The 27,519-nt window shown below is 39.0% G+C and overlaps 1 protein-coding gene and 1 pseudogene across 6 annotated transcripts in view; one reads left to right on the top strand and one right to left on the bottom strand.

Annotated features, from left to right (window-relative positions):
- APC (APC regulator of WNT signaling pathway) overlaps positions 1-27,519 on the top strand; it is a 152,217-nt gene that overhangs the window by 93,058 nt on the left and 31,640 nt on the right. For all 6 annotated transcript variants that reach the window (XM_023731973.1, XM_023731975.1, XM_023731971.1 and 3 more), the window contains 2 exons: positions 2,123-2,206; positions 9,874-9,978. In XM_023731973.1, coding sequence (XP_023587741.1) covers positions 2,123-2,206; positions 9,874-9,978 — 189 coding nt within the window. The remainder of the gene's footprint in view (positions 1-2,122; positions 2,207-9,873; positions 9,979-27,519) is intronic.
- LOC101341740 (60S ribosomal protein L7-like) lies at positions 20,343-22,625 on the bottom strand (annotated as a pseudogene).

Raw genomic sequence — 27,519 nt, 5'->3', positions numbered from 1 at the left:
TGACTCTTAGACTTTCTTCATTCTTTTTAATTCTTTTATCTGATTCTTCCTCAAATAAGTTGGCGTCAAGAGCTTTATCTTCAATGTCACTAATTCTAACTTCTACTGCCTCAATTCTGCTCCTATGATTTTCTATTGAGTTGTCTAATTCTGAAATTTTATTGTTAATCTTCTGGATTTTTGATTGCTGCCTCTCTATGGATTCTTGCAGCCTATTAAATTTGGCAGTATGTTCTTGAATAACTTTTTTAAGTTCCGCTACTGCTGTGTCTGTATGTTCCCTGGCTGTTTCTGTGTTCTGTCGAAATCCTTTCTTATTTCTAGAAGAGTTCTGTATATTAATCTTTTGTATTCTGCCTCTGGTAATTCCAAGAAGTTCTCTTCCTCCAGAGAATTTATTGATTCTTTATTTTGGGAGCTTGCTGAAGACATCGCGGACTGCCTGTTTATGTGACTTGATATTGACTGTTGTCTCCGAGCCATCAATAATTTATTATAATTTTATTTTGTATTTGCTTAGTGAGACCTAGCTTCTTATTTTGTTTTGTTTTGATATGCCCAAATAGGCTGCTCATGTGCAGTAGTTTGATTTTTGACACCTTTGAATCTCTAACGTCCTGTCACCAGGTAGTTAGTTCTGTAACTACGTATGTGCACACAGGAGTGTGTTAAATTTTCTTATATGGGTTCAGCTCGGGTGTTCAGGCAGTCGGTCACCAAGTGTGTGATGCAGGCTCTCACCCCCAGTCCTAGAGAGGCATGGGTGATTGGTGCAGGCACTGGACTCTGGCTGTGTTAGGGGTTCACATGCTGAGCCAGGCAGAGGGCTGACGGGTGCCCCTGAGAGTCTGAAAGGAAAGCGTGTCCCTATTCTCTAGGGTGAGTAGGTAGGTCAGTTTTGTAGCCGGACTTTGAGCACCCCACTTTGTTGGCTGTAAAGACTCAAGGGCACCACTTTTTCTTGGACTTCTGTAGCAGGTGACTAGGCAGTTTAGGTTCTACCACTAGTCCTCAAGCCCCTGCTGCAGATTGATAAAAATGCCTACTTAAGGGGCAGGGCTGTTTCGAGGGTCACAAATCTGCCAGTTCACAGCTGAAGCAGTTGAAGTTAAACTTCAGTGAGGACTAATGCTGTCGAGATGGGTCCCCACAAGTCTCTACAGGGGTGTAAGGCGCTCAGAGTCAGCGGACCCCTGATACCTGTGCCCAGAAAAGGAGCTGTGCTGACCCTGCGTTCCTGGCCTAGGGGAGCCAGCAGCTTCTTTGTTCCCTCTCCAAGGCCAGGAGAATGGGTCAGGGCGCCTTTTGGGGTCTACTTCTGGCCCAGCGGACTCCCGGTGCAGAGTGCAGAGAGAGGAAGTAAAAGGGAGAGAGGTTTTTCCCAAATGGGCTTTTTTTTTTTTTTTTTAAATCCCCGTGAAAGGGTGCACGCATGTACTTATCTCAGCCTCTTGGGAGCTGCTCTTCACTGATTCGGAGTGTCCAAGCCGAATCTCTGCTGCTGGGTCTCTCTTGATGTGGAAGCTTCTTCTCGAGCATGCGTACAGCACAGCTGTTTGCCTGCTTCACCGCAGACTGGTGTGGCTGCGGTGCTGAAGTTTCGCCGTGGCGGCTCTGGCCCTCCTCACCTCTTCCAAACGGTCTCCCTCTCCCATATCACTCAGATGGATTTCTTAACCTTGCCTTGTTCAGGGCTCCCAGATATTCACATAGAATCAAATCACTTGTTTTTCCAGGTCTTTTTTGTAAGAGGGAGGGATATAGGAAGCGTCTAACTACTCCGCCATGTTGACCACACCTCCTGTTGGAATATTTTTTGAGAATAATTTTTAAATATCAATTTTAGCACTAAATGTATCATATAATTTGATATATGACTTGTATTTGTACAATTTTCCTAAACAGATCTAGAGATCTGTTGTATATAGTGAGATAGTCTTATATTTAAAAACTGAAACTGACACTGATTTGTCATCAGTATGTGAATATACATAGTATCTACCTGCTTACATAAGAATGCTTTGACATAACTGCGAACTGTTAAATAGCAGCCATAGTATGATTATTTACACTAATGTTTTTAATGAAAATATATCTAATTTGTTCATTTACTTTTTTTTAGCGAAGAGTAGCCAGAATTCAACAAATAGAGAAGGACATCCTTCGTATTCGACAGCTTTTACAGTCCCAAGCAACAGAAACAGAGGTTAGTGAATTGTCTTGTTTACAAGTATAAACATTTTCTAAGAAAAGAAAATATGTATAATTAATGTGGCATCACTGAAATATATATATCCGTTCTTCTGAGGAATTGAGACAGTATAATTTTTTTTTTAATGAAATTAAATTGTCAGAAACCTTGACTGCTTTGATTCCTCCATGACTTTTAGTCAGGGCTTCAACCTGGTTCAAAACGGTTCAGTAGTTGCCGTCCTAAAGAAGGGCTACATATGCGTTGCATAGCAACCAAATCTGTTGCCCATCGAATTTTGGAAACAAACAGATGTGTTCCACTCAAAGCTAGCAGTCCAGTCTCGTGTATCAGGCTTCTGAAACTTTTCAGGAGGAGGGACTTCGGCAGGACTTTTGGAGAGCGACATTATTGGCTGAACTGTGGAGAGCAACACACACTAAAAGCGGCACAGTCAGCCACCATCTTTAAGCTCGGCACAGCTGTTTGTTTCCTGCTCGAGTCAGAATTCTATGGGCAACAGCCCTTGTTTACGACAGCAATTACTGAATTGTTTTGAACCACTTTGAAGTCCTGCTTTTAGGCAGTTAAAATTTGAGGAGCCATAAATATAGATATCTTCCTTCAGCTGTTAATATTTTATTTGCTTATAATTAGATAACTAACTTAATTTGGCTGTTACCACCCAGTAAGTAAGCTTTTTCTTTGTATATAGTCCATAGTAAGAATTGATCATATACATTTACCTGTGCTTACTCCACAAACCTCATTAAAAGGACAATAAAGGGAAAAAATCAAAAAGGTACAAAGAAACCAAAAAAGGTGACAACAATAAAATTTGGCATGCTGAAGAGCTAGTAAACAAATGGTAACTGTTCAGGTATATCCTAGAGAGCAGACCCTTAAGTCATGAAGCAGCCCAGTTTACACTATGAAGCCCCAAAAGGTCCCGGAATTGGCTACACTGGGTACCTCTAGAAGTGAGGATGAAAACGGGTTAAAAGCAGGAGCATTGATTGAATATCTATTAAGAAGTAGATGGATCCCCTAGAATCTTTCCACAACTCTGCAGAGCTGGGTGACTACTTCTTTCCAATCTTTACAAAAGATGAGAGGTTTATTTTTTGGAAAGAATTTTAAAAAGGGGATCTTTGAATAGAGGTAAGCCTAGTGTAATTAAAAGTGGGCATACATACTAAAAAATGAATTTAGTGAAACTTTATTTACTGGTACCTTCTCTAAGAAATATGACTAGCCCAAGAAAAGAGACCTACAGTTACTCACATTGGAAGGTCCCTCCCCAAAACAACCTACCAGATCACCCTACAGGGTAACTGTAGTTGATAAACCTTTTTCTCTCAGATGTAGAGCTTCACTTAGCTTTTCATAGTTAGACCACTCTTAAAGTGAACAGCTAAGGATCACCAGACATATGATGAAAGTTTCTAATAAGAAAGATTTGATGGAAATATATAACTATGCAGGACAAAGAAAACATAAAAATAAAATAAAATTAGCATCAATATTCTCAGGTGAGAAAATATGCATCCATAAAGCTAAAAAAGGATGCTATACAAAACGAACGTTCAGAGAATTAAAAAGAGGTCTGGGGAATTAAAAACTTGATAAACCGTGGCTGTCCAGTCAATTCCAACTCAAACTTGATAGCAGAGATTAAAAACTTGGTAGACGTTTGTACACAAAAAGAAACAGTCTTTGATGGTTACAAGGGAGGGGAGGGGTGGGGATGGAAAAACATTAAAGAGTCAATAGATAAGTGGTAACTTTGGTGAAGGGTAAGATAGTACACAATACTGGGTAAGCCAGCACAACTTGTTAAGGGCAAGGTCATGGAAGCTCCATGGACAAATCCAAACTTCCTGAGGGACTGAATTACTAGGCTGAGGGCTGTGAGGACCATGGTCTTGGGGAACATCTAGCTCAATTGGCATAACATAGTTTATAAAGAAAACGTTCTACATTCTGCTTTGGTGAGTAGCATCTGGGATCTTAAAAGCCTGTGAGCAGCCATTTGAGAAACTCCACTGGTCTCACCCCTTCAGGAGCAAGGGAGGATGAAGAAAACTAAAGACACAAGGGAAAGGTTAGTCCAAAGCACTAATGGACCACGACTACCACAGCCTCCACCAGACTGAGTCCAGTAAAGCTAGATGGTGCCCAGCCACCACCACTGACTGCTTTGACAGGTGTCACAACAGAGGGTCCTAGACAGAGCTGGAGAAAAATGTAGAACAAAATTCTAACTCACAAAAAGAGACCAGACTTACTGGCCTGACAGAAACTGGAGAAACCCCAAGAGTATGGCCCCTGGACATCCTTTTAGCTCAGTAATGAAATCACTCCTGAGGTTCACCCTTTAGCCAAAGGTTAGACAGGCCTATAAAACAAAACGATTATAGGGGCACACCAGCTCAGGGGCAAGGACTAGAAGGCAGGAGGGGACAGGAAAGCTTGTAATAGGGAACCCAAGGTTGAGAAGGGAGATTGTTAACCTGTCGTAGGGTTGTTAACCATTGTCACAGAAAAATATGTGTACTAACTGTTTAATGAGAAGGTAATTTGTTCTGTAAACCTTCATCTAAAGTACAAAAAAAAAAAAAAAGTAGAAAGATAGAAGATAAGTCTCTCAGAAAGTAAAACAAAAAGAAAATGAGTTGATAAATAGGAAAGAAAAGATAAAATCAGAGAATTATCCTAGGAGGGTTCAACATCCAAATAAAAGGAATTCTAAAAAGAGAATGGAGAAAGCAGAGAGGAAATCATCATAGAAATAAATGAAAATTTCCCATAACCAAGGGGCATAATTTTCCGAATAAAATGGTCTCTCCAATATCCAACACCACAGACGTAAACAGTTACACACCAAAACACATCATGATGAAATTTCAGATCACTGGGGATAAAGAGAAGATCCTAAAACTAGAAGGGAGGAAGAACAAATTTCACACAAAGGAACAGGAATACAAATGCCTTTATAAGCAGCAACACTAGAAGCTGAGAAATAAGGGAACAATTTCCTAAAACTTCTGCAAGAAAATTATTTCTAATCTTAAAAATTTACTTCTAGTCAAACTATATATTAAATTTTGGAGTAGAATAAGAACATTTTCAGACAGGCAAAAATAGTATTTTTCCTGTGTTTAAAAATAATGTATTTCTCATCAATTCTTTTCTGGAGGCTTTAGAGGATATATTCAAACAAAATGAAGATGTGAAGGTAAGAAAAATGAAGATTTGGGGTGCAGGAAACAGGAGAAACAATACAAGAGAAAGAGAATTCTCAGAATGAAAGTATAGGAGAGCCTGCAATAAATGATATAGGAAAGACTGAGAAGATTCTAGGAGAGAAGAGTTGATGATGAAATTAGTAGAATACCAAATGTGTTTGAATGTATTGAAAGGAAAGGAAATTTACACAGTGTAGGAGAAACTAGAGATTAGATAGTCATAAGTACACAAAAAAAACAAAAAAGATAACCTTTAACCCAATGGGCAACAAAAAATTGCCGAGGAAAGGGAAAATAATCATAGTATTATCACTTGTCAGCTATGATTAGAATACTCATAGTAATGTAAATAGTGAAAAATGTATCTAACAATAAATCTATAATGAAAATTTAAGAGAGAATACAAAGAATGGATCATCAGTATACTACTAAACTTTCTAAATATAATTATTAAAAACATGAAGTATTAATATTAAATGTTTATGATATAGAAAATACTATGCACACTTTGATCCCATTTTTGTAAAAATTTACACATATAAAAAACATTTGCATGTATCATAACATCATTTCTCCTTATGGCTGAATAATAGTCCATGGTATTACCATATTTTGTTTATCCATTCATCTGTTGATGGATATTTGGGTTATTTCCACCTTTTGGCTATTGTGAATAATGCTGCAATTAATGTTCACATAGAAGTATATTTTAGTCCCTGCTTTCAGTTTTTGGAAGTGTATATCCAGGAATGGAATTGTGGTTATTTTATGTTTTAATTTTTGAGGAACCACCAAACTGTTTTCCACAGCGCTTGCATCATTTTATATTCCCACCAGTGATGGAAAAAGGTTGCAGTGTCTCTACATCCTCACCAACACGTGTTATTTTCTGTCTTTTTTATAATAACTATCCTAGAGGGTGTGAAGCAGTATCTGATTGTGGTTTTGATTTGCATGTCCGTAATGACTAATGAGGAGCCGTGGTGGCACAGTGGTTAAGAGCTGCAGTTGCTAACCAAGAGGTCGACAGTTTGAATCCACCAGGCGCTCCTTAGAAACTCTATAGGGCAGTTCTACTCTGTCCTATAGGGTCTCTATGAGTCGGAATCAACTCGATGGAGATGGGTTTTTTGGTTTAATGACTAATGATGGTCTACCATTCACCTTTAACGCACTCCAATCTAGTATAATGCACTCAAAACTAGTATCTACTCTCATAGTTTCACTAAATGGATCATCAGTGCATTCTGTACTGTTATTTAAGTGGGCATTTTCAGTCTTTATCTTAACATCTTCCACATTATTGACCGCTCCTCTTGCTTGAAATAATCTTTTGACATCTATATCATAACAGTTCCTTGGTTTCCTCCTACCCCTTTGGCCTTTATAGACTCGTCTTTCTTTATCTGGACATTATTTACAGGCATACTTCATTTTATTATGCTTTACTTTATCGCGCTTAACAGATACTGCATGTTTTTTTTTTTAAACAAATTGAAGGTCTGTGGCAACCCTGTGTTGAGCAAGTCTGTTGGTGCCATTTTTCCAACAGCATGTGGAAAAATGGACAACAGGGTTTTGTTTGTTTGTTTTACTCTACATCTCCACATAGATGCCTCAAAAATGGATATATTAAATCCAATATATCCAAAACAAAATTAATGATATCCAAAGTCCTCCTTACCACTCCCCCTTAAGAAAAAAAAGCCTCATTTCCCTTCGGTATTACCTGTGTCTCTATGAATGACACTCTTATTATTCAGTTATGTGAGCTAAATAACATAGGAGTAAATCTTGATTCTGGACCTCTTCTTTCATCTCCCCTACCCCAATATCTAATCTGTCACCAACCCCTATCAGATTTAGCTCTGTGTCTTTTATCTCCATCACTACTTCCCTACTACAAAGTGTCTTCATCTCAAATTTATATTAATTCCTTAGCCTCCTGACTAGTCTTACCTGTTTCCCTACTTAGACCATTTAAAATTTAACTTTAAGTAATGAATTTACAGCTAGTATTAATATGCTGGAACCCTGGTGGCACAGTGGTTAAGTATTCAGCTGCTGTCATGGATTGAATTATGTCCCCCCAAAAGTGTGTGTATCAGTTTGGCTGGGCCATGATTCCGGGTATTGTGTGATTTTCCCAAGTGTGGTAAATCCTGCCTTTATGATGTTAATGAGGGAGGATGGGCAGTTGTGTCAGTGAGGCAGGACTGAATTTACAAGACTGGATTGTGTCCTGAGGCAATCTCCTGAGATACAAAAGACAGAAGTGAGCAGTGACACAGGGGGACCTCATACCATCAAGAAAGCAGTGCCAGGAGCAGAGCGCGTCCTTTGGACCGGGGTCCCTGTGCAGACAATCTCCTAGTCCAGGGGAGCACCAAAGAGAAGGAGGCTGACAGAGAGATAAAGCCTTCCCCTGGAGCTGATGCCCTGAATTTGGACTTTTAGCCTACTTGACTGTGAGGAAATAAACTTCTCTCCGTTAAAACCATCCACTTGTGGTATTTCTGTTATAGCAGCACTAGATGACTAAGACAGCTGCTAACCAAAAGATTGACAGTTTAAATCCACCAGCTACTCCTTGGAAACCCTATGGGGCAATTCTACTCTGTCATATAGAGGTTTGGTTTTTTTGGTTATTAATATACTTGAAACCCTGGTGGCGTAGTGGTTAAGTGCTGTGGCTGCTAACCAAAAGGTCCGCAGTTCAAATCTACCAGCCACTCCTTGGAAACTCTACAGGACAGTTCTACTCTGTCCTCTAGGATTGCTATGAGTCGGAATCGACTGGACAGCAATGGGTTTGGTTTTTTTTTGGTATGTAGGAGCAGTAGTGAAGTCCTCACAGTAATTTGGAAATAGAAAAAAGCAAGAGTGCCATCTGAGAATTACACCAAAATTCAGTAAGATATTTTTAACCATCTTGTTTTCATTTTACTCTCCCCCTCCCTTATTCTTGATGCTGCAGCCATACCAGGACTTCTAGAACAAGCCATCCTCCCTTCCACCCCGGGTCTTTGCATACGATCTTCTTTTCTCAACCGTCTACCCCCTCTCCCCTTTTCTTAGTTGACTCCTGTGTATTCTTCAGGTCTCAGTTCAAACAGTACTTCCTAAGAGAGCTCTTCCCCAACCTCCCAGACCATTTCACATATCTCTGTTATGTATTCTCATAGCACCTTGTACCCTTTTTTCATAACACTTGTCAAAGTTTTAACTTTATTGCTATTTCTCTGATTATTTAATAGTGTTCCTGACTAGACTGTAAGCCCCAAGAGTACATACGTCTGGTTTTGCCAGCACTGTATATACCGCAGCACCTAGTGCAAGTAACTAACACAGCAGATGGTCAGTAATTACTTTTTCTTTAAATATATTGATAACCTTCAATTAGTGTCAAATCTTTGTGGTTTTAGTACTCTTTGATTAATTTTGTCTCTAGGTTGACTTTGTCTATCTCTAGTCTTCTTGATTTTGTTGAATTTTATAGTATGATTTTCAGATGGCACACTATTTTTTTTTTTTCTATTTCCAAATTATTGTGAGGCTACCTTACTTTTGCCTACTTACAACAAATACTAGTTTACTGATGCAGATGTTACATGTAAATTAATTTTTTTTAATTACATTTTAAATGGCCCAGGAAAGCTTGCTTTTTTAAAGAAATTCCACTGGAAGTTATTTTGTGATGCAGTTATTCACTATTCTGTCAGGTTTTTGAAGTATAATTTTTATTTTAGAATATAATTTTCCAGAGCAGGTGCATTTGTAATTGTTTCTATAAAAGATAGTGAAAAATGGTTGATTCTGCAGTGGTATTTTTGCAAAGATATTGAAATGACTTTTTTTTACTGGATATAATCAATCATTTCCATTTCATATAACAGATGGTGGTTGTATTAAAAAAGGTTTCTGGTTTATTCAGACCAGAATCTAAGATCTTATCTTTTGGTTTCACATGAGTTTTATTTGTAGAAGATGTGTATATATTCTGTGGATAAATATGCCTACCCAGAAAGTATTTACAAGCTTAGGTAATAGTTTAACTGTTCTGTTTCCAGCTCCATTAAATGCCAAAATCATGTGACCTTGCAGAAACGACAGTTATTTGTTCTAGTTGGGTTATATTCCTGATAGTGATGTGAGCCCAGCTGGTAGAGGCTGGTGTTTCTGTGAATCTCAGAAAATCCTTTGTCTTGCGCAGCTGTAATGCTCAAGGGACACACTTTACTTTCCTCCTGTATCAAGATGGTCGACAGCTAACCTTGCTGAAGGTTATGAAGTATAAAGTACAGTTGCATACCTTTGTAAATCTCTATAATTGATGCATCCAATGATCTAAAAAAAAAAAAAAAAAGCAAAAAGCTGTGGTCTAGTAGAGCGTACACCATTTTGTATGTAATCATTTTAACTCCGTATTAACAGAGGTCATCTCAGAGCAAGCATGAAGCAGGCTCTCATGAAGCTGAGCGGCAGAATGAAGGTCAAGGAGTGGCAGAAATCAGCATGGCAACTTCTGGTAGCGGTCAGGTAAAGAAATCATTTTATTTTTTAATTAACTATTTAAATATTCAAAAAGGAGTATGGAGTGGAATGGTTCTCAGAAGGATCTGTAAATCTTACCTATTTCTTTAGTCTTGAATGGATATCGCCAGAAGCATTCAGTACCAGAATGCTGTCGTTTTTCTTCTTACATCTAACAATGTTGCTTTCAAAATTTCTAAATATATTTTTTATCTCTCTAAATTTTGCATTTCTGTTTTAGTCAAAAATGAGTAGAATGAGTAGGATATTTTTGTAGAGTATGTATTAAGCTATATTTAGGTTACGTATATGATTTGACCTAGTTATTATTGCTTGTGTTGAATAGATTTGCTTTTTCTCTAAGGTATTCTATGCAAAAACATTTTTATTTTTTAAAACTGATAATCGTAAGGACATTGTTATAGTTCCTGTCTTCTGTTTTAGTTAAAGATTACATAAATCTAGAAATCTAAATCTTATTGAAGATAATCCTAATGTTTATGAAAAGTAAAGGGAAATGAGGGAGGAACAGCTCAGGAAAGGAGGGTGAGAATGGTCGCACAAGTCAAAGAATGTAATCAATGTCACTGAATTGTACATGTAGAAACTGTTGATTTGATACATGTTCTGCTGTGTATATTCTCAACAACAACAACAAAAATAAAATAAATTTTTTAAAAAAGGGATGTAGCCTAGTCATGGTTAACTATTATCACATCATTTTTAGCAATATATGGAAAGTCTACTTGATTTTTTTTTTTAATATAGATCCATTTTTCTGTTATGCTGCCATCCATTTTCTGTTAGAGCTTTATTGGAATATATCCCAATAGGACAGAATTTTCCTTCGTGGTTTTCTCTATTCTCCGGATTTTCTTCAGTGAGTATTTTTATGTTATAAATGAATGATTTTTTAAAAATAAAACATTACTAAATTAGTTTTCCACTGCTCGCCTATCAGTTTGTCATACTGTGGTGGAGTGTATGAAGAACCTGGCATCGGGGTGGGAGGAAGACTCATTAACGACCTGTGATATGTAAGATGACACATCCTTGCTTGCTGAAAGTGAAGAGGACTTGAAGCACTTACTGATGAGGATCAAAGACTACAGCCTTCAGTATGGATTACACCTCAACATAAAGAAAACCAAAGTCCTCACAACTGGACCAATAAGAAACATCATGATAAACGGAGAAGATACTGAAGTTGAACAGGATTTCATTTTACTTGGATCCACAGTCGGTGCCCATGGAAGCAGCAGTCAAGATATCAAATGATGTATTGCATTGGGCAAATCTGCTGTGCAAGATCTCTTTAAAGTTCTAGAAAGCAAAGATGTCACTTTGAGGACTAAAGTGCACCTGACCCAAGCCGTGGTATTTTCAGTTGTGTCATATGCATGTGAAAGCTGTACAGTGAATTAAGGAAGACTGAAGAAGAATTGATGCCTTTGAATTATGGTGTCAGTGAAGAATATTGACTCTACCAAGGACTGCCAGAAGAACAAACAAATCCATCTTTGAAAACGTACAGCCAGAATGCTTCTTACAAGCAAGAATGGCGAGACTTCATCTCATGTACTTTGGATATGTTAGCAGGAGGGACCAGTCCCTGGAGAAGGACATTATGCTTGGTGTAAAGTAGACTCTCTTCCTCTTTTTTGCTGACCCTCTCCTTTATCCTCAAGAGATGGATTGATACAGTGGCTGTAACAGTGGTCTCAAACAATGGTCTCAAACATAGCAACGATTGTGAGAATGGTGCAGGACCAGGCAGTGTTTTGTTCTGTTGTACATAGGGTCGCTGTGAGTCAGAACCAACTCAACAACAGCTAATAACAGCAACAAATTAGTTTTAAGATAATTTTCCTACTGCTGATATAAAAAATTCCTTTAGTCTCTTTATTTTTTATGATATTATTTATAAAAATGGGTTTTTTTCTAGTCATTAAAATTTAAAGCTGAAAATATCTCAAAAGGAATTATATTTAAATAACAAGTTTGAGTTCTTTCTATGTCTTATTTATAGAATTATTTGGGAAGTTAATGCATTCACACACAAATGTAGAAGGATAAAAAGTTCAGTCTTCTTGACAGAAAATGAATAATTTGTTTAAGATCTATCTTAGTGCTTTGGGTCATATTCCAGTTATTATGTACTTTGAAAACCTTAAGGAGCCCTGGTGGCATAGTGGTTAAGTGCTAGGCTGCTAACTGAAAAGTAGGGAATTCAAACCCACCAGCTGCTCCACAGAAGAAACATGGCAGTCTGCTTCCGTAAAGATTTACAGCCTTGGAAACCCTGTGGGACAGTTCTACTCTGTCCTGTAGGGTCGCTGTGAGTCTGAATCAGCTCAACAGCAATGGGTTTCAACAAATTTGAAAGCTTTACCTGTTCAATAAGCTGCCTATTCATTTTAATAAAAGATTAGAAGAAAATATGGGTTGAATTTTTATAATTATGAGGTGAGTGACACCACAGTCAGAAACTGTAAAAAGAAAAGTGTAATAGGTTTTAAATAAAATTGTGAAACTTCAGTATGTCAGAAAGTCAAAGCGAAGTTACACGGCAAGCGAACCAAAATCACATTTGCAAACATTTATGACAAGCAAAAAGAAAGGTAAAATTAAAAATACATGTTGTTATTAAGTGCCTTGAGTCTATTTCAACTCATAGCGACTCCATGTGACAAGTAAAACTGCCCCATAGGGTTTTCTAGGCTGTTACCTTTATGGAAGCAGATCCCCAGCTCTTTCTCCCACGGAGCCCCTGAGTGGGTTTGAATCGCCAACCTTTTAGTTAGCAGCTGAGCGCTTAACTTGTACCACCAGGGCTGCTTCAAAATACATAGAGTGTTTATAAATTAACTATTTAGAAGACCATTAAAATGGGTGAAGGACATGAACAGGGAATAAAAGGAGAAATAAAAATCACTTACAAACATATGGAAAGATGGTCATCTTTACTAATAATGCCATGTAAATATAATTTACAACAAAAATGAGATTTTGGGGGACTATTGGGTTGGCAGAGTCCCTGGGTGGTACACACAGTTAACGTGCTCAGCTGTTAACCAAAAGGTTGGCAGTTAAGGGTCACCCAGAGGTGCCTTGGAAGAAAGGCCCGGTGTTATGGTTGAATTGTGTCCTCCAAAAATATGTGTTTCAAATCCTAATCTCTATGCCTGTGGTTATAGTCTCATTTGGGAATGGATTGTCTTTTTATGTTAATGAGGCAAGATTAGTATAAAATGTATCTTGAGTCAATCTCTTGAGATATAAAAGAAATTAAATAAGCTAGCAGAGCAGAGATGGGAGAGGACAGATGCCATGCCACACCACACGAAGGTCACTAAGGAGCCAAGAAATAAGGACCTTCCCCAAGAGCCACCAGAGAGAAAGCCTTCCCCTAGAGCTAGTGCCATGAATTTGGACTTCTAGCCTCCTAAACTGAGAAAATAAATTGCTGTTTGTTAAAGCCACTTATTTGTGGTGTTTCTGTTATAGCAGCACTAGATAACCAAGATAGCATTTGGTACCAGCAGAGTGGGGCGCTGCTCTAAGATACCTAAAATGTGGAAGCAGTTTTGGAACTGGGTAGTGAGTAGAGGCTGGAAGAGTTTTAAGTTGCCTAACAGTAAAAGCGTAGATTGCTTTGAAGAAACTGTTGATAGAATTATGGACATCAAAGGCATTTCTGGTGAGAGCTCAAAAGGTAGTGAGGAGAGCTGCAGAGAAACTCTTTATAGTCTTAGAGAATATATATGGCACCAGCAACAGCATGTTACTAGAAATGTGGATGTTAAGTGTGCTTCTGGAGAGGCCTTTAAAGAAAATGATGAACATGTAACTGGACAGTGGAAGAAGGGTGATGCTTTTTAGGCAGTGGCAAAGAATTTGTCTGATTTACGTTCAAATGTTTGGTGGAAGGTAGAACTCGTAAGTGATAAACTTGAATATTTGGCAGAGGAGATTTCTAAGCAAGATCTTAAGGGACCTTGTGGTTTCTCCTTGCTGCTTATAGTAAAATGCGAGAGGAAAGAGATTGGGTAAGATAGATGCCAAGAAACATGGAGATCTCCAAGAATCTAGGAAGCAGAAGCTGAAGAGACCCTCTTCCTCCAGAGCCGACAGAGAAAGAAATCCTTCCCCTAGAGCTGGTGCTCTGAATTCGGGCTTCTAGCCTCCAAAACTATGAGAGGATAAATTTCTGTTAGCACTAGATAACTAAGACACCTGGCAATCTACTTCTAAAAAAAATCAGCCATTTGAAAACCCTACTCTGATATAGATGGCATTGCCATGAGTCGGAATGTAAAGTGGTACAACTGTTTTGGAAAACGCTATGATACATCTTCAAAAAGCTGGAAATAGAAATACCGTATGATCCAGCAATCCCACTCCTAGGAATATATCCCAGAGAAATATTGTCTTAGTTATCTAGTGCTGCTATAACAGAAATACCACAAGTGGGTGGCTTTAACAAAAGGAAATTTATTTTCTCATAGTCTAGGAGGCTAGAAGTCCAAATTCAGGGTGTCAGCTCCAGAGGAAGGCTTTCTCTCTCTGTCAGCCTTGGGGGAAGATCTTTACCGGTCAAGGAGCTTCTCAGCGCAGAGACCCTGGATCCAAAGGACTTGCTATTCTCCTGGCTCTTGTTTCTTGGCGGTATGAGGTCCCCTGTCTCGTCTCGCTTCTCTCTTTTATATCTCAAAAGAGATTGACTTAAGATACAACCTAATCTTATAGCTTGAGTCCTGCCTCATTAACATAACTACCTATAATCCTGCCTTATTAGCATCATAGAAGTAGGATTTGCAACACATAGGAAAATCACATCAGAAGACAGAATGGTGGACAGTCACACAATACTGGGAATTATGGCCTAACCAATTGACACACATTTTGGGGGGGGACACAATTCAATCCATAACACATATGCACACCCATGTTCATTGCAGCATTATTCACAATAGCAAAAAGATGGAAACAAACTACGGCACATACACACAATGGAATACTGTGCAACATTAAAGAACAATTATGAATCTGTGAAACATCTCACAACATGGATGAATCTGAAGGGCATTATGCTGATTGAAATAAGTCAATCACAAAAGGACAAATACTGTATGAGACCACTATTATAAAAACTTGTGAAAACATTTACACACAGAAAGAAACAATCTTTGATGGTGACTAGGGAGGAGAGGGAAAAACACTAACTAGACAATGGATAAATGGTAACTTTGGTGAAGGGTAAAAACAACACAATACAGGGGAAGTCAGCACATCTTGGCCAAGGCAAGGTAATGGAAGCTTCTTAGACACATCCAAACTCCTTGTGGGACCGAATTACTGGGCTGAGGGCTGAGGACCGTGGTCTCGGGGGACATCTAGCTCAGTTGTAACATAGTTTATAAAGAAAATGTTCTACATCTTTGGTGAGTAGTGTCTGAGGTCTTAAAACTTGTGAGCATCCATCTAAGATACTCCACTGGTTGCACCCTGTCTGGAGCAAGGGAGAATGAAGAAAACCAAGGACACAAGGGAATGATTAGTCCAAAGGACTAATGGACCACAACTACCACAGCCTCCATCAGACTGAGTCCAGCACAACTATATGGTGCCCGGCTACCACCACTGACTGCTGTGACAGAGATCACAGTAGAGGGTCTCAGACAAGCTAGATAAAAATGTAGAACAAAATTCTAACTCACAAAAAAAGACCAGACTTACTGATCTGATGGAGACTGGAGAAACCCCAAGAGTATGGCCCCCAGACACGCTTTTAGCTCAGTACTGAAGTCACTCCCGAGGTTCCCCCTTCAAAGGTTAGACAGATCCGTAAAACAAAATGAGACTCAATGGGCTCGCCAGCCCAGGGGCAAGGACAAGAAGGCAGGAGGGAACAGGAAAGCTGGTAATGGGGAACCCAAGGTTGAGAAGGGGAGAGTGTTGACTTGTCGTGGGGTTGGCAGTCAGTGTCACAAAACAATATGTGTATTAATTGTTTAATGATAAACTAATTTTCTCTGTATACTTTCATCTAAAACTACAATTTAAAAAAAAGCATTAGAAATAACCTAAATGTACATTAATCAGTTAAGTAATTGGTTAAATTATCAGTCAGCGGTAGGTAAACGGTTAAGAGTTCAGGCTCTGGAGTCAGCAGACCTGGGATTAAGTCCCACTCCTACAGTAAATAGCTGAGAGAGTAACTTTGGACAACTAAACTCTCTGAGCCTTAGTGTTTCCTCTTAGTAAAATGAAGATAGTGGTAAAACCTACTTCATAGAATAGTTGTGAAAATTAAATGCAAGATGTCCTTAGCACAGACCCTGGCATATGAATGTTCAGTTAAAGATCATAGCTACTGTTCATATTAGTAACTTAGTAGTTATTAATGTAATTATTTTTAAGTTAAAAATTTACTATGTGCCAGATACTGTGTTGGGCTGTGGAGATAGAGAATTGAAGAGGACAGACAATCCCTGGCCTCATGGAACCTACATAGTACATTCATGCAAATGTTAAAATGGTAAATCACATCTGTTTATATAGAGCTCTAACTGTTGCTTTAGCCTCCAGCCTTGCCTTTTCTAGTGTATGCACATTATAATTTAAAACAAAAACCAAACCCATTGCCACTGAGTTGATTCTGACTTATAGTGACCCTACAGGACAGAGTAGAACTGCCCCATAGGATTTCCAAGGCAGTTATCTTTACAGAAGCAGGCTGCTACATATTTCTCCTGTGGAGTGGCTGGTTGGGTTTGAACCACAGTCTTGTTGGTTAGCAGCCGAGCACTTAACCACTGAGCCGCCAGAGCCCTGTATTACAATCAGAGTATCTTCCAAAACACAGACGTGATTGTATCACTCACTTGTTGGAAGTTTTCAGTGGCTACCCAATATCTATAGAATGCCCAGATTGTTTGTGTAGCTTTCCCTTCCAGCAGTATCACTCACTGTTTGCCCCCATTTCTCAACACTCCCTCAACTTCAATCTCTTCAGTTCCTTGAGTATTTCTAGGCATTCCCACCTGATGCCCCCTTTGCCTGGAAATCTCTTCGGCTTCAGCTCATTTAAACTTAAATTTAAATGTCATTTCCTTCAGGAGATTTTCTTTGTTCTCAGATAGAGTAAGTGCTTTTAAATACTCTGTACTTGTGCTCTCACAGTCCTTAGCACATTTATTGTTGATCTAATTGTCTGCCTTCCTTTTTGAAGTCCTTTAAGCTGAACTATATTGCTCTTGCTCACCATCATACCCCAAACAGCTAGTATAGTACAGGTAGTCCCTGACTTAATGATGTATTCGAGTTACAAATACGTTTTACAACTTTCGGTGTATCTGGAACATTGTATCTTCCTGGGAGGAAGTTACAGGAAAATGCGTGCAGAGGATCTGGAAAAAACTGCTGAGTTATGTGAGCACACTCTAAGCTTTGGATCAGGATGATGGGATTGAAGAGATCGGTGGAAAAGTTATCCATATGGCAGGACGCTGAATTTAGAACTTGATACTGCCCTTGTGGAATAACTCATGGATCGCAAAGAAGGAGAATTGACAGATTAGGACTTAATGGATTTTGAAGAGGAAAGAAATATTGAAGAAGAATGAAATAATGAAGAAGACGAAGGAGGGAAATTGTCGAAAAAATGTACAGTGAAAGGATTAATTGGAGTTTTTTCTAAATTAAATCGGGCTTCAGTTGCTTGAAAACATGGACCCAAATGCTGATTGCTAAAAAGTTGATAGATTCAGGAAGCAGTGATATGTTACCACAAAATATATGAAGCAATAAAAGAAAAAGACCATACAGACAAATCTCACTAATTATCTGACTAGAAATGACATCCTCATTCCCAGGGATAATCCAGATAATCTAGAACCTTCCACAGATGGAGTTATTATTGCAAATGACAAAATGCCAATGTCATCCAGCTCTTCTTCATCATTGGAGTAAATTTTTATGATTTGTGTATTTTTTTGTATATGTATTAAAATATATCTGTAAGTTTATATGTAATGTTTCCAACCCCCAAAGACAAATAAAGATCGGATTTATAAAGATACTGATAATAAAGGCATTAATGATGAAACTAAAAAAAAAAAAAAAAATTAAGTGTTCGACTTATGTCAGAACTGACTTACAACAGAGTCGTCAGAACAGAAACCCCGTCGTAAGTCGGGGTCTGTCTATACCTGGCATAAAGTATTCAGTAAATGCTTATTAAATATTATTAACTTAGCAAAATAATTATAACTTTCAGTTTAAAAAAAAAGCAGGTGACAAAAAGCAAATACAGGCAGTCCCTGGATTACGAACGAGTTCTGTTCTTAGGTCTGTCTTTAAGTCAAATTTGTACGTAAGTTGGAACAGTTAGGTACAGTACATTCTGATGTCAGTTGGTGAATTGTTTGTCTTAGTATAGTATATAATGTCCCTTTCTGTGCATAAAAAACATTAAAGAAACACAGATACACTAAAACATCTTTAACGTAATAATACAGTAATACTAGTAATAATGTTTTGATGCGTGTCACAAAGTAATGCCCAGTTGTTACTACTGACTGTTGTATGTACCTCAAATTTTTAATGTAATAGTAACTATGGGTTGTACATAAGTCGGACATTCATAACCTGGGGACTGCCTGTATTTTATGATCTCTCTATATATGTACATACATATCTATATATGTGTATGTACATAGAGAAATGTCTGGAAGAATGTCCTTCAAAATGTTACCAATAACTATTTCTAAGCGTTGAAGCTTACATGGTTTTTACTTTCTTGTTTTTACTTTTAGGTATTGTTGGAATTTTTTTGTAATGAGCATCTGTGTTTTTTATAATTTATAACAACTATAGGAATCCTGGTGGTGCAATGGTTAAGCGCTCAGCTGCTAACCGATAGGTGGGAAGTTTGAACCCACCAGCTGCTCTGCAGGAGAAAGATGTGGCAGTCTGCTTTTGTAAAGATTTACAGCCTTGGAAATCCTATGGGGCAGTTCTACTCTGTCCTATAGGGTCACTGTGTGTCGGAATCTACCACTCAATGGCAGTGGGTTTCGTTTTTGGTTTATAACACTGTAAAGAAGAAAGCACTCCCTTACTTTCCATTGCTTGATAGCTTAAATTGTCTCACTGTGGAGTCCTATCATGATAACATCATGTTATTTATTACCGTGTATGGATGGTAGAGGAGAAGATTATTGAAAGTAGTAAATCAAGGCCCAGTATTCATTCATTCTTCAATTGATGGATTCTGATACTGCTATGGATTCATTGGTAAACATTATGAACAGAGTAGTTAAAAACCAGCTTTTTTTGTTTTTTTGACAGTGTCAGTCATAGAATTGCCTGCCAAATCGGTATTTGTATGGCACTAATACTGCTGATTCTATTTATTTGGTTACTTTCAGTCATTGTTTGATAGTATACTACAGCTACTCTCAGATCCTAGTGTAAATGAATGGTATGTATCTACAGGACTGATTTGATTACTCCTAAGATTCCTTTAAACTGTTGTAATAGGATCTGTACAAATGACAACCTTGTGGAATGTTAGTTTGTCTTTGTTTTGTTGCACTATTTGTTCCAAAATTTTAAACATCCATTGACACTAATTAAAAATGAAAATCAATCTAATTTTCTTGGAGTCACAGTAGCATGCTCTGCCAAGCTCCTGTCCTAGTACACTTAATCTCTACTGCCACGTGAAAATTCATTGTACCCCCTCTCTCACCTGGTTTTCTGCAGCAGACTCCTAGCAGGTCTGTGCACATCTACTCTACTTCATCACTGTCAGCCAGAATGATTGTTACAGAGAGTAAATCACTCTCTCGATAAAACCCTTTATTGACTTCCCTTGATTCTAAGAATAAGAATAACCCATTATTATGGCCTATATAATCCAGCTCCTACCTAACTTGCCAGCTTTATGGCACATTTGCTCTCACCATTTAAGCCTCATGGACTTCTTTCAGTACATCATATTCACTGGACTCCTTCTGCACCCTGTGCACATTTTGTTGTGTTCCATGTAGTACTCTTCTTGTCTTAGGCTGGGTTCTCTAAAGAAGCAAAACCAGTGAAACATATATAGAAATATATAGAAAGAGATTTATTTCAAGGAAATGGCTCACACAGTTATGGAAGCCAGCAAGTCCCAAATCCATGGGTCAGGCGGCAGGCTGGAGGCTTTTCCTGACTCACATGGCTGCAAAGGCTGACAAACCCAAACTCTGCAGGTTAGGTGGCAGGCTGCTGGCTCATGGGGTTGCAGGAGCTGGCAAGTCCAAAATCTGCAGGTCAGGCAGCAGGCTGAAAGCTTCTCATGTCCCAAGAACTGGAGGTCAGATTATGACTAGACGAACGCAGGATCGAGAGAGAGCTTTGCCTGAACGTCTGTTTATATTATGGATGCAGGCCACACCCCCAAGGAAACTCCTCTTCCAACTGATTGGCTGCTCACATCAGATCACAAAATGGGAGGTGATTACATAGTGTCTGCCAAACCTCTAAAAATCATGGTCTAGCCAAGTTGATGCATAACATTAATCATACTTCTCTTCCCAGTTCACCCAGTTAACACCCGTTCATGTGTATCTCAGCTTAAGCATCACTTTCTCAGAGAAGTTTGAATAGATCAAATCCCCCTATTTTAGGCTGTCAGAGTATGTTCCTCTCCTTTGGCAACTACTACATTTGCAATTTTACATTTACTTGTGTAATTATTCGATCAATATCTATCTCCCCCCTACTCTAGAATGTAAGCTCCAAAAGGGCAAGGATTCCTTCTAGTTTTGCTCACTTTCATGCCCTCACAGTCTCTGATACATAGTAGATAGCAATAAATACTTGTTGGTTGGGAAATGCTAGAAATAGGATTTCTTGATCTGTAATTCATTTCTCCTGGAAGTTAAATAGAAAGAGAAAAATAAAAGTAAATTATACAGGCCAGATCCCTGCGTGCTTCATACATAATGATGTGTGTAGTACATTTGTGAATGATTTACACTCATAGTTCTCAGCTTTTCTATTTGAAATTTAGGAACAGATCTCTTGTGACAGCAAGTGAGTAGTGGTGAAGTGAAGTTCAACCAAGAGGACAAAAGAGATGGAATGAGAGGAGAACCCGTCTGCTGCTACTAGTTATTAAAACTTTTTATTATGGAAAATTTCAAACATATACAAAGGCAGACAGAATAATTCAGTGATCCACATGAACCCCCCACTGCCCACTTTCTCCTCCAGTTTTGTTTGTGAAGATCCCAGGTGTCGTCATAATTTCATACATAAATATTTTACTGTGTATTTTCAGAACATAGGAATATTTTTTAAAAAGATACAACTATAGTGCTATTGTAGACCCCCAAAAACCTAACAGTAATTTCTTAATAGTTTCATATATCCAGTCAGTATTCAAATTTTCAATTGTTTCATAAATGTCCTAATTTTTCAGTGTATTTGACTCGAGGTTCAGATAAGATTCTTGCATTGGGATTGATTTAATATGTCTCTGAAGTCTCTTTAATTTGCAGGTTCCCACTTTTTCTCTTTTGTTTTCTTGCTATTTATTTGTTGAAGAACCGAAGTTTTTTGTCATGGAAAGTTTTCCATAGTTATTTGGCTGATAACATCCCTCATGGTATAGGATTTTTTTTTTTTTTCCAGTTTGAAAGCAGTTCCTGTTTTATTAACTGATTAGATTACAAAAATAATCATAACAGACACCTTAGTTCATCCTTCTAATAAGCCTGTTGATCTGATCTTCCCTGTTGCCAGTATCTCCACCTTCTACAAAATGGATGGTCTTTTTCTTCATTCCACCTCCCAGAGAAGATAATTCGAAGGGCCACAGGAAGTTGTTTGCATCTTTGAAGCATTTCCCAACAGTATAGATCTCATGAATCAGATCCTCCATGTAGATGATGCCATATTTACCAAGTGATCGTGCAGTCAAAGTGTTATCTGTCAGGGCAATTCCGTTATTGATTTTGCCAGAACCATTCACTGACTTCAGGTTTGGGTACCCCCATGCAATATATGGTTCCACAATCCTCAGCATGTTAATTGAAGCCTTGTTGAGCTTAACAGAGGTGGCATTGAAGAGCTGGTGAAGGTGAAAAAGCTGCAACCCTTTTCGAACCTTTGGGCTCACACCATTGATACCTCTTACCCTGATAACAAATGCCTACTTGGGTTCTGCAGGTAAATACAAGTTGCCAGCTTTCCTTGCCATCCTAGCCATTCCAATCTCAGTTCTGTACATCTGCCTATATTCCTTGATGTAGTACTTAGCTTTTTCATAGATAAGCTTCCTCCTTGCCTTTCGAGGAGCCCTGGTGGTGCAGTGGTTAAGAGATTGGCTGCTAACCGAAAGGTTGACAGTTCAAATCCAGCAGCCGCTTTTTGGAAACCCTATGGGGCAGTTCTGCTCTATCCTGTAGGGTCACTATAAGTTGGAATCAAGTCGACAGCAAGGGGTTTGGGTTTGGTTTTTGCCTTTTGAAGCACTTCTGGGCAGACTTCTTTCTCAGGTGCTTGATATTTAGTTCTGTGAAATTCCTTCACTTTTTCTTAAGGGTTTCTGGCATACCAGGAACCTTCTTTTTCTTCTCTTTGATACCCTCCATGGTTCCAGCCAGAAGAAAAGGCCCCCATGGTATAGTTTACCATGTTCGTCTGTCCTCTGTATTTTCTTTAAATTGGTAGTTGGATCTATAGATTTGATCAGATTTGGGTTAGTTTTGGTTTTTTTTTTTTTTTTTTTTCCCAAGACTACTTCACAGGCAGCGTTGTGCTGTTCCATCAGGAAGCACATAATGTCTGGTTGTCTCTCTTTTTGTGATATTAATAGTCATAGATGCTTAATGCCTTGCTCCATTAATTCATTAGGGGTTTGTGGAATTAGCTGGCATACTTCTATAATGAGGAAGTTCCCCTCATCTACTATTTGATGACTCCTGGTACAGTTTGTACAGAAGAAGCAGGGGAAATGCCTGTTTCTTTGCCCTTATATGCCAGGTTTCAAAATGAGTAGAGGCTACTACTACCTTTGTGGCAGAACCCTTCTGAGTTAACTTTTTTAAATGAACGAGCAGAAGGATAGAAGAGGAGCTCTGACCTGGCAGGTGCAATTAAAATTGGCTGTATGCCAACTCTGCTTAGTGTAACTGTCAGTATATTCCTTCTAGTCCCCCTCAGCAAATATTCGAGTGTCTAGAATGGCATGGAGCCCTGGCGGCATAGCAGTTAAGCACTGGGCTGCTAACCAAAAGGTCAGCAGTTCAAATCCACCAGCTATTCCTTGGAAACCCATGGGGCAGTTCTACTCTGTCCTATATGGTCGCTATAAGTCTGAATCGACTCAGCAGCAATGGGTATGTATGTAGAATGGCGTGAGTATTTAAAGATGAATAAGGGGAAAACAAAATAAACAGATGATTGGTTCTAATATGTGGCTTTAAAAAATGTACTTGCTTAGAGGGTTCACTCCAGACATCCATCTTATCCCCACCTATCCACTCCCTAGCCCATTTTTCTCTCTACTGTTAACCTTTCCTATATCCCTTTCACCTGAAGGGATAGTAAAACCAAAAAACCAAACCCGTTGCCGTTGAGTCGATTCTGCCTCATAGCGATCTTATAGGACAGAGTAGAACTGCCCCATAGAGTTTCCAAGGAGCATCTGGTAGATTCGAACTGCCAGCGTTTTGGTTAGCAGCTGTAGCTCTTAACTACTACGCCACCAGGGTTTCCAAGAGATAATAGATAGTGTAAAACTCATTTATCAATGTTCAGCAGCTGTTTATTCAGCATCTATATTGTGCCAAGAACTGCTCTCCATCCTAGGATATGGTGGTGAACTGCTTCTATCCTCATGAAGCTTAGAATCTAGAAGAAAATTTTATACAAAGTGTGTTAAGTACTATGAGCGAGAGTACGCAGTGCTACAGGAATACGTATTAGAGGCATTTAACTGAATCTTAGGGTGAGGTTGGTCCTGGAGAAAGTTATAAAATTCATTTAATATGATACCTAAAAATTGATTGGATGAATTAGGTGTAATAATCTAGGTGAAAGATGGTGGTGGCCTGGAGGTTAGGAAATAATTGACAGATTTGAGAGAGTCATTTAGTCAACAGATATCTGAGAATATTTAGGAAATAGATTCCATAAGGTTTAGTGATTGGATGTGAGGCTTGACAGGGGAGGAGAAGTGAAGAACGACTCCTAGATTTCAGTCGTAGGCAGCTAGAAGGATGATGATGTGATATACTGATAATACTAGAGGAGAACAGGTTTGTGGGGGGGGGGGGAATAATGAGTCTAGTTTTGAAAATGTTAAGTTTGAAGATGTTAGGTGTAAGACATTGAAGTAGCAGTGTCAAGTAGGCTATTAGATAGATACATGGATTTGGAATTTAGGGGAAAGGTGAAGAATGTGATAAAGGTGTTAAAAATTTTTACTACCCAGTGATTAATATAGAGTAAAAAGATAAAGACCTAGACTAAAACCCTAAGCCAAGGAAAAATATTGTTCCAAGAAAGAGGAAACAGTTAACAGTATCCACTGTTTCCATAAGGGCTGAAAAACTTGCATTGGGTTTCACAAAAAAAGAAGTCCATTGCTGATCTTGGTAAGAGCAATTTCATTTTCTTTCTTCCCTACCATATAACAATGGAGTGAGTTTAGGCTTAAATAGTAGGTTAGAAAGTTGAAGAGAGTAATTTTATCTAACTCTCAGAAAGTCTGGTGTGAGTTGCCCAGGAGAGGTCATTAATTGACATAGAGTACAGGTTTGAAAGAAAATTTGGAGATTATTTCTATTTTTTAAGTTATAAGAGATTTGAGCATGTTTGAATGCTGATAGGAAGGAACCAGTAGAGAAAAAGTTTGAAGATCCAGAAGAACAAAGAGAAATGGGGAGGGAAAGAATCCAGAGCACAGGTGAAGGAATGGGCCTTAAATAGGAGAAGGGTGCCTCTAACGTAACAACAGAAGATAGATTTGGGTGCAGATAATTTTATTGGTCTGGTAGCAAGAAGTTGAGGTGGCTTTGCCTGATGGCTGCTATTTTTATGTAAATTAGAAGGTGAAATTATTTGCAATAAGGGAAGAAGAGCCAGAGTTTTGTACAAAATGAGGTATGTCTAAAATAGGTACCGTAAGGAAAGAAAGGAGAACTGACTAGGAAAACACAAGAATTTCAGGTGCTACCGATGGCCCGGGTGTATTGGTGACAATAAATGGATAGGAGTGGCATCTAGCAGAGTTGCATGATTTTCTCACATGCTGCTCAGCAGTTCATGTTAGTATGTAGCGGAAACAGACAATTGCATACACCTGTGGTTGAAAGGAGCCCTGGGGGTGCAGTGATTAAGCACTTAGCTGCTAACTGAGAGGTCAGCATTTTGAACCCACTAGCTGCTCTGAGGGAGAAAGATGTGGCAGTCTGCTCCTGTAAAGATTTACAGTCTTGACATCCTAGGGGGCAGTTCTGCTCTGTCCTGTAGGGTTACTATGAGTTGGAATCAACTTGACTGCAGTGGGTTTGGGGTTTTTTTTGTTTTTGTTTTTGGATGGTTGTAATGTTTCCAGGAAGGTAGAGTGGAAGAACAGGTAGAGTGCTCCAGGCAAAGCATTGAAAAACTAGCAAGAGAATTATGGAAGTCATGGAACATAAGAAGTCCAAGCTGGAATATGTAGAGAGATCCATGCACTGAATGTTCAGTCATTTCAGAGAAGCAGTGGCTTGGGGAAAGTTAAAGGACATTGCTAAAAAAAAAAAAAAAAAATAGGGCCCTGGTGGCACAGTGGTTAAGAGCTCGGCTGCTAGCCAAAAGGACAGCAGTTCGAATCCACCAGCTGCTCCTTGGAAATCCTATGGGGCAGTTCTGCTCTGTCCTACAGGGCCGCTGTGAGTCGGAATCGACTTGACAGCAACAGGTTTTGGTTTTTTGTTTTCGTTTTTTGCTAGAATAGGCAATCATAGTTAGAGCAAGATAACTAAATGCATTATTTCAGAGTTGATGTATTTTGGGGTAATAGAAATGGTGCATGATATGCCCATGATGTTAATGGCTGAAATGGAGTAGAGGAGAAAAATATCCTTGGAGGTGATGTCAGAGAATTGAGTGGCCAAGGTTTTGGATAGGTCATGTGCATGGATGTTGAAGTTACCCAGAATAATGGTAGGAGTTGAAGTGTAAAGGAAGTCAGTGACCCTTGTGCCAAAATATTCAATGGTTGAAGGAGAGTAATTGGGAGATGATTATGCTGAGGACAGGGTAAAAGTGATTATAGCAGAAAGAAAATTGGGCTGTTACAGGAAGATGGAGAAATAATGTTTTCAAGTGGTATTGAAGAGTGAGGAAAACAGAGACTTATGGCACCTCCTGAATCTGAGGTATGCGGGATGTGAGAGAGAGGGCTACAAGGGGAAATGGTGTCCTATGAGAGCTAAGTTTCATTTAAGGCCGGGAAGTAGAAGGAGCATTAAGTGAAAAGTTGAGGATGTATGGATATTTTTGAAGCATGGAACCTGGATTCCATAAGGAAGTTTGGATAGGAAGGGGAACAGCGGGAAATAGTCTCACACAGTTTGCGGCTGAGAGTCAGGGATGGTAAAGAGTACTTATATCTTTGGACAACAAGCAAGGCCGATTCAAGTGATGTGCAACATGACTGATTTAACAGGTCTTTAAGTTCTGAGAGAATTAATCATACCACATCCCAGACTGAGCTCCTTATCTCCAGGTTTATGTTCCAGATTTATTTAGAGCACACCCCTGCTCCCCCCACCGCACCCTCACACACACTCATGTTCTTTCTGACTTTGCCTATGCTTCTGCCTCTGCCTGGGCTACTCTATGGCCAATTCCCCTCTATTTTTATTGGCTAATCTCCTCCTCATAGTTGAAATCCGAAATTAGATGTCACTTTTTGCAAGGAACCTTCCCTGTACTCCACAGACTGAGTTATGTGCCCTTTGTGTGGGTTCACCCAGCCTCTGTCAAAGCAGTTAGCACTCTGTGTTTACATGTTGACCTCCCAGTCTAGACTCTCTGTGCACTGAGGGGAGAACTGTCTTACTCACTTATATCCCTAGTGACTAGCATCCTGTTGCCATTGAGTCAATTCTAACTCATAGCAACCCCATAGGACGGAGTCCAACTGCCCCATAGGGTTTCCAGGGAGCAACTGGTGGATTTGAACTCCCACTCTTTTAGTTAGCAGCCTAACGCTTAACCACTGCACTACCAGGGCTCCATGTGACTAGCATAGTGCCTGGAAAGTAGCAGGAGCTCAGTAAATATTTGTTGTTTGATTGGCTGTGGATTTAAAGACCCTTCTAGAAGCACACAGAAGGTGGTGGCAGTAGCTAGAGATGCAGGATGAGTCTTTTCCTTGCTGCCCCTTCTCCCTCCTCTGAGGAGTGCCAACTAGCTAATTCAAATTGAGAAGTCTCTACAGAGAACTAAACAACATAAGGACTCCAGACCCACAAAAGGAGTAGAGACTGAAAA

The sequence above is a fragment of the Trichechus manatus genome, unplaced genomic scaffold, assembly GCF_000243295.1.
Source record: "Trichechus manatus latirostris isolate Lorelei unplaced genomic scaffold, TriManLat1.0 scaffold00047, whole genome shotgun sequence".
Classification (NCBI taxonomy): domain Eukaryota; kingdom Metazoa; phylum Chordata; class Mammalia; order Sirenia; family Trichechidae; genus Trichechus; species Trichechus manatus.
The sequence above is the reverse complement of the archived record's forward strand: the minus strand, read 5'-3'. Positions and strand labels throughout refer to the sequence as shown.